Source organism: Penaeus monodon, unplaced genomic scaffold, assembly GCF_015228065.2.
Source record: "Penaeus monodon isolate SGIC_2016 unplaced genomic scaffold, NSTDA_Pmon_1 PmonScaffold_16428, whole genome shotgun sequence".
Taxonomy (NCBI): domain Eukaryota; kingdom Metazoa; phylum Arthropoda; class Malacostraca; order Decapoda; family Penaeidae; genus Penaeus; species Penaeus monodon.
The window spans coordinates 1-7,976 of record NW_023645739.1 but is presented as its reverse complement, the minus strand read 5'-3'; the positions used below and the strand labels follow the sequence as shown (position 1 = coordinate 7,976).

The following is a 7,976-nucleotide window of genomic DNA, read 5'->3' as shown; positions in this document are numbered from 1 at the left end:
ATCCATCGCGCGCCTCTTATTGTTACCAAGTAATCGTGACGCATAATTAACCTTACACTGAGGGCGAGTCCATGTGGGATTATATATAAAAAAATGGAAGGAATGGTTATCTGTAACTGCAATTATCCTTTTTTCAAACGTTACTTGCAATAGTAAAAAAAATTAGAGACCATTGCTTAATCGAGATTCTGAAGATTTGCTTTTTGAATGAATGTATTAATGTTTTGTATACAAAAAGATTATCATTAATATTTCTGCTCCCATGATTATTCTCATTATTATTATCATCATTGTTACTATGTTATAATAATTATTATTATCATTATCATTATCTTTCATGGTGAGTTACTACTAGGTTTAGGCTCTAACAGAAACAGTCCCTCGAAGATATTGGAAGGTCTTGCAGGTCAGAGGAAACTGACGGCTCATCCAGACCTGCTGAAGGAAGATCCTGGAGCATGATAGCTCTTGAAAGGCCTAGCTTTGCATTTGGGCGGCTGGCAAGCAGCCAGGCGATGACCTGGTGAAAGAGAGAGGAGGTTTGTGGAGCCATTTATTTATGTATTTATCTATTTATTTATTTGTGATAAAAACTAATGAGGGGAATTATCAAAGACTCTTGAAAGTATGGGTATATGAAAACAGTGCAGACAATTTTCTCATATATAAATATATGAATATATAGCTAGCAGCAGGTTTAGTTTATATATATACACAGACACACACACACACACACACATACACACACACACACACACACACACACACACATATATATATATATATATATATATATATATATATATGTGTGTGTGTGTGTGTGTGTGTGTGTGTGTATGTGTGTGTGTGTGTGTGTGTCTGTGTATATATATAAACTAAACCTGCTGCTAGCTATATATTCATATATTTATATATGAGAAAATTGTCTGCACTGTTTTCATATACCCATACTTTCAAGAGTCTTTGATAATTCCCCTCATTAGTTTTTATCACAAATAAATAAATAGATAAATACATAAATAAATGGCTCCACAAACCCTCCTCTCTCTTTCACCAGGTCATCGCCCTGGCTGCTTGCCAGCCGCCCCAAATGCAAAGCTAGGCCTTTCAAAGAGCTATCATGCTCCAGGATCTTCCTTCAGCAGGTCTGGATGAGCCGTCAGTTTCCTCTGACCTGCAAGACCTTCCAATATCTTCGGAGGGACTGTTTCTGTTAGAGCCTACAACCTAGTAGTAACTCACCATGAAAAGATAATGATAATGATAATAATAATTATTATAACATAGTAACAATGATGATAATAATAATGAGAATAATCATGGGAGCAGAAATATTAATGATAATCTTTTTGTATACAAAACATTAATACATTCATTCAAAAAGCAAATCTTCAGAATCTCGATTTAAGCAATGGTTCTCTAATTTTATTTTACTATTGCAAGTAACGTTTGAAAAAAGGATAATTGCAGTTACAGATAACCATTCCTTCCATTTTTTTATATATAATCCCACATGGACTCGCCCTCAGTGTAAGGTTAATTATGCCGTCAACGATGTACTTGGTAACGATTTCGGCCAATAAGAGGCGCGCGATGGATACAACTCTTAGAAATCCTACTACGTGCAGCTTCATGACGGTCGTCACTTACACTCTCAACGGCGACCAAGGATACGTGGCTCAGGTGTCGTACGGGGGAGTGACCTGCCCTCCAGCCGTTTGCTTCCTACTATCTCTTATGGCTCGTTCTGCAAACAAAATATCCACAATGTAACGGTTATTCATCTATATATTTAAACAAGAGTTGTTCCTACTTTGTCAAACACCATAATGATGATAAAAGATATTTCACACATATACTCTATATCTAAAGCCTTTATATTGTTCATCTGGCAAGAAAGAAATATTACACGTTCAGTGTTTGCCCTACTGAATAATCATGTGCCTGTATGTCTGCAGCTCGGGGCAGTTGAAGGCGTGTGTGTGTCTAATTGAAAAATAATGCATTGTATAAGCAGAAACCATGACGTCTGAAAATGCATTAATAAAATATGAAAGAGTAATCACAATAATATCAGTAACGATCACATCACAATTAAGCTACCATTACTATCAAATCCAACAACAACAAAAAATGTCATTATTATTCTGTCTTTGTGACTTCTGCTTCTTACCCCCCAAAAAATTAAATAATAATAATAATAATAATAATAATAATAATAATGGTAATAATAATAACTATAATAATAAAATGGGTGTCATAATTCTCTTCAGTTTACTCTTAACTATTGGTTAATATGCCTCATCCACACACACACACACATACACACACACATAAACATGTATACATATATGCAATTATACATATGTATGTACATATGTATATACATGTGTATATATATATACATATATATTTACATGTATATATATGTATGTTGTATATTATATATAATATATATATATATATATATATATAATTATATATATTATATATATATATATATATGTGTGTGTGTGTGTGTGTGTGTGTGTGTGTGGTGTGTGTGTGTGTGTGTGTGTGTGTGTGTGGGGTGTGCATGTATGTATGTATGTATGTATGTTTATACTAGTATATGAAGGTGAATCACATATAAACGTTTTTATTTTTATTTTCTTTTTAGGAGGTCGGGTGTTTTGCCACTGGCATGGACTTTTCCTGCACTAAATGCGAGAGTAAAGCCCTGCGGAACATGTGATTTCAGTACTTCGAATCATAATTTATGAGATATTAATGTGGTTTATAATTTGCTCCTTCAGCACCAAAACAGTGTTACATGAACTTTTAACTTAAAAATAGACGGTTCCATTTTTTCGTAAGAGGACTAAAATATATTAAGCATATGCCGTCAGCCCAGGGCCCTGCTCACGCGTTTCGACCCATAAACACAATACCTCGTAAATTCAGATTTTCTTGTTGGTTTCAGCAGCTAAACATGTCCCAGGTGAGGCTCGAACTCACAACCTCGGCATGGCTCAGACACTGTCGTATAAGTACCGCGCGCTAACCGATTGCGCCACTGGGACAATGTTATAACGACAACTCTTGTTGATCTGTCCAGCCGTTTACAGTTCATTAGTCCTTCTGGCGGTAATTACTGTTGAATGATCATTGCCAAATGCACGTTGAAATGGATTGTCTGGAAATATTTGAAAAGCTTAAATTTTGGTCTTGGTAGAAGAACCATCGGTAAAAGTCTTCAGATACGCATTCAGGATCCCGGAATTCAACTGGAATAACTTCATCATGAGGAACATCCATTAGAGAATATGAAAACTGCCCAAGAACTATTTCTATTACAATCCATCATTGTTATTTAATAGTAAGAAAAAAAACTTATTTCCTTCACACCTGTCGCACATTTGGCTCTCCAGCATATTATTTCTATTGATTTAATATTTTCAAAATATTTCATACATATACTCTATTAGCATTTTTTGCTCTTTATAGGGAATTTAGATTATGGGGAATAGTTCTTCACAAATGTTTAGGATTTTTTTTTTTTTCTTTCTTTAATGCGTCTCTGTTCGCCGATGATAATGAGACGCCTCTAGTTTCATATGGTTGTAACTCACCAGTGACAGCAATCTTGCAATAAGCACATGTCACGCATTTCATCGTTCTCTTACGCTACTTCCAGGATGTATCAGATATACCAATCAAAAAAAGAAAAAAATAATTACTCACTGTGCGATGCTCCACTCGTATAAAAGCCGACAACGTCACTCTTGGAAATAACAGTTTCGTCTGCAGCGCAGCAGAAAATCTTCAGAACTAAAAAATACATTTTTATCCAAACATGGCTTTGATGGTAAATCTGTGACTGTGTGTGTGTGTTTGTGTGTGTGTGTGTGTGTGTGTGTGTGTGTGTGTGTGTGTGTGTGTGTGTGTGTGTGTGTGTGTGTGTGTGTGTGTGTGTGTGTGCATGCCTATCATATACATATGTAAATATATATTTCTCTCTCTCTCTCTCTCTCTCTCTCTCTCTCTCTCTCTCTCTCTCTCTCTCTCTCTCTATATATATATATATATATATATATATATATATATATATATATATATATTGAAATTTATATATACATATATACACATTAACATATATGGTTATATACTTACACACACACTATATATATCTTAAATACATACACCCGCACACACACATATATCGCATATATATAATATATCTATAGACTTGCATTCATATGTAATATATATTTTTTTACTTAGTTATGTGTATATGCACACACAGGTATGTGTATACATATATGCATATGTGTATTCATATATAGAGAATATGTTTACACACACATACAGTATATATATATATAAATATATACATATATATATATCACATATATACGCTATATATATATATATACGCTATATATATATATATATATATATATATATATATATTTACGCACACACCCTCAAGGGATAGGCAAATAGTACTGCTGAAACACGTTATTTTCTAATCACATCTAGTACCACAGTCCCTTCTTTCTCTCACCAGGTTATTGCCCTGGCGTCCTTGCTGGTAGTCGCAAGTGCAAAGCCAGAACTTTCTCAAAGCTATCAGGCTCCAGGATCTTCCTTTGGTGGTTCTGCAGGAGCCGCCAGTTTTCCTCCGACCTGCTGCAAGGCCTGCCATCAACTTTGGGGGTGCTTCTCCTGCTGGAATTTTAACTGTAGTAAGTTATCATTTATTTATGTTTGTGAAGTAGACACATATTTAATTAGTCATTCTCGAAAGTAAGTTTGTAAATTCTTGATTAGAATATTTGTTCCCTTATTTTCATTCTACACCTTTACCAGAGTAAAATAATTATCAGTACCTCCCCTTTCATCTCAAACAGAGTCGTCCCCAGTATAGTTTTAACTATGCCGTCAACGATGCCTTTGGTAACGATTTCGGCCACCAAGAGGGGCGCGACGGATACAAACATCAGGGATCCTACTACGTGCAGCTTCCCGACGGTCGTCTGCAAAGAGTCACGTACACTGTCACGGCAACCAAGGATACGTGGCCCAGTGACATACGAGGGTGTGGCTCAGTACCCTGCCTTTCAGCCGTCTGCCTCCTACTCACCCGCACCTTCTTATGGTTAAAGACTGCGAGCTGGATGTCCATATACATTTTTTTAATGTTTAATATTAGTAGGACAAAAATAAAATTATTTCACACATACTCAAGTAAGACAATTATGCAATCCCCTTTATGGATTATTCGGATAAAAAACATATGCGTGTATGCCTTTTACATTCCGAAACAACATTAATCTTAGGCTTAAGTTAAAATGCACATGCAGACACGCGGGTGCGTGTATGTATGTATATGTATATTTACAGAGAGAGAATGCATATGCATGGGTGTATATTTATGTATACAAATATGTTTACATTTATATATATATATATATATATATATATATATATATATATATATATATATATATATATATATATACATATATATGTACAAACACATACATATGTATAGATGTACATGTATGTGTGCGTGATATACATATACATATACATTCTAACAAGTGTTTATGTGTAACTGATTGATTTTTTACGAGTAATTAGGTAAGAATGCACAGTTATATTACGGGAGCCCGCACACGCAAAGTTTTTTACATTATTTTTGTCACATCTAGCATCTCTGTCCACGCGCACACGCACACATGCACACACACACACACACACAGGCAAACATATATGCGTTAACACATCCATGAACACATAAATGCACCCAAACATCTCTGTATACATATACATACATGTATGAATCTCTATACATATGCATGTATGATATATATAAAATACGTGTGCGTGTGTGTGTGTTTATTCATATATCTGTAAATGCATATATATAAAACCATATATAAATATATGTTTATATATGTATATATACATGTATACGCACATAAATTCATATATATGCATACATATGCATATATAGAAGAGAGAATGAATAGAGAGATAGTGCATGCATATAGACTATGAATATACACACATATATATGTATATATAAACATACATATGCATATGTATACATACACATAAACAACGCTCATATATAATGTGTATGTGTTTGCAAACCATGTAAACATATTAATATCTATATTCATAAAAGCTTACACATTCGCACACACATAAATATGTATGCTCAAGCACACACACACATATATATGTATATATATAAATTACACCTGCTAGCTATATATCTATATGTGAGAAAATTTACTGATGTTTTCATATACACATAGCTTCAATAGTTTTAGTATTCTCCTCATCAGTTTTTATAAAAAAATAATAATAATAATAAAAAAAATAAAAAAATAATAATAATAATAAAAAAAAAATAATAATAAAAAATAAAATGACAAACAAAAAATATAAATCATATTTTAGCACCGCAAACCCTCCTCTCTCTTTACCAGGCTATCGCCCTGGCTAGGCCTTCCTCAGAGCTATCAGGCCCCAGGGTCTTCCTTCTACGGGTCTGGGGCCAGATGCATGAGGTTTGTTCCCATCGTAAATCAAGCTCCTCTCGTTTCTCGCAAGGAGTGTATTTTCAAAACATTTACGAGGTCATGTCGGCCTCACAAATACCTTCAAGAGGAGGAGGCATAGCAATAGAAAAAACAAAACACTTGATGCGTGCCTTATATAAATCACTCAACATGTTTGGTTTATCATGAATCTGGTACGAAATTTAAATAAAAATGCATAATTTCTATCAGTATGACTATTTTCTCTAGAAAAACAAATTACCCTAATATATTATTATGGAAGCAAGGGATTAACTTCCAGACAAAAAAGTGTATATATATGTATACATATATATACATATATATGCATATATATATATATATATATATATATATATATATATATATATATACATATATATATATATTATATATATATATATATATATATATATATATATATATATATATATATATATACATACTATGAATGAGATAAAATTACTGAGTAAGAGAGAGAGAAAGACATAAAGATAGAAAGAGACAGATATATGTATGTGTTTATAATATGTCTCTGGAAACGCTTTAGCTCGGATCGGATGTCATGTGACTACGCGGGTTACAGGGAGATTCACAGCCCGAGGGGGAAAGACAGTCCATGGTTTATGTTTGTTAACATTTTTACGTGCTTTTGAAACACACACACACACACACACACACACACACACACACACACACACACACACACACGCACGCACACACCACACAACACACACACACACACACACACACACACACACACACATATATAATATATATATATATATATATATATATATATATATATATATATATATATATATGCTGTGCGTGTGATATATAAAAAAATATATATACACATATATATGTATATGTATACACTTGTATATATGTATATGACCCATTTCGACCCATAAACACAATACCTCGTAATTTCAAATTTTCTTGTTGGGTTTCAGCAGCTAAACATGTCCCAGGTGAGCTCGAACTCACAACCTCGGCATGGCTCAGGCACTGTCGTATAAGTACCGTGCGCTAACCGATTGCGCCACTGGGACAATGTTATAATGACAATTCTTGTTGATCTGTTCGACCGTAACAACTCCAGCAGTCTCTCTGGCGTTAATGAATGTTAAATGATCATTGCCAAATACATGGTTTCGTTGAAATTGTTCGTCTAGAAATATTTGGAAAGCTTAAATTGTGGTCTTATTAAAAGAACCAGCGGTAAAATCAGGAACCAGCAATTTAATGGGGGTGAAGACATCATTAGTAACATCATTAGATATTGAACTGTTTAAAGAAAAGTTTTTTCCGTCACTCCATCCTTTTTGTTATTCATATAAAAAAAACCTTTATTTCCTTCGTTCTATTGAAAAAAACAGTGCCTTTGCTTTCCCCGCC

At 33.9% G+C, this 7,976-nt stretch overlaps 1 protein-coding gene and 2 non-coding genes across 3 annotated transcripts; 1 reads left to right on the top strand and 2 right to left on the bottom strand.

Annotated features, from left to right (window-relative positions):
* Positions 1 to 2,972: 2,972 nt before the first annotated feature.
* On the bottom strand, positions 2,973 to 3,062 carry Trnai-uau. The gene is given in 2 exon segments: positions 2,973 to 3,008; positions 3,025 to 3,062. It is a non-coding gene; the product is annotated as a tRNA-Ile (tRNA).
* Positions 3,063 to 3,835: 773 nt separating this feature from the next.
* Positions 3,836 to 7,549, top strand: LOC119569543 (cuticle protein 19.8-like; the record flags this gene model as incomplete). The annotated part of the gene is made up of 5 exons (XM_037917651.1): positions 3,836 to 3,847; positions 4,550 to 4,678; positions 4,893 to 5,090; positions 6,483 to 6,563; positions 7,532 to 7,549. Coding segments are annotated over exons 1-5 (438 nt in total), but the record flags the coding sequence as incomplete, so codon positions are not given.
* On the bottom strand, positions 7,542 to 7,630 carry Trnai-uau. The gene is given in 2 exon segments: positions 7,542 to 7,576; positions 7,593 to 7,630. It is a non-coding gene; the product is annotated as a tRNA-Ile (tRNA).
* Between the last annotated feature and the right edge of the window lie 346 nt (positions 7,631 to 7,976).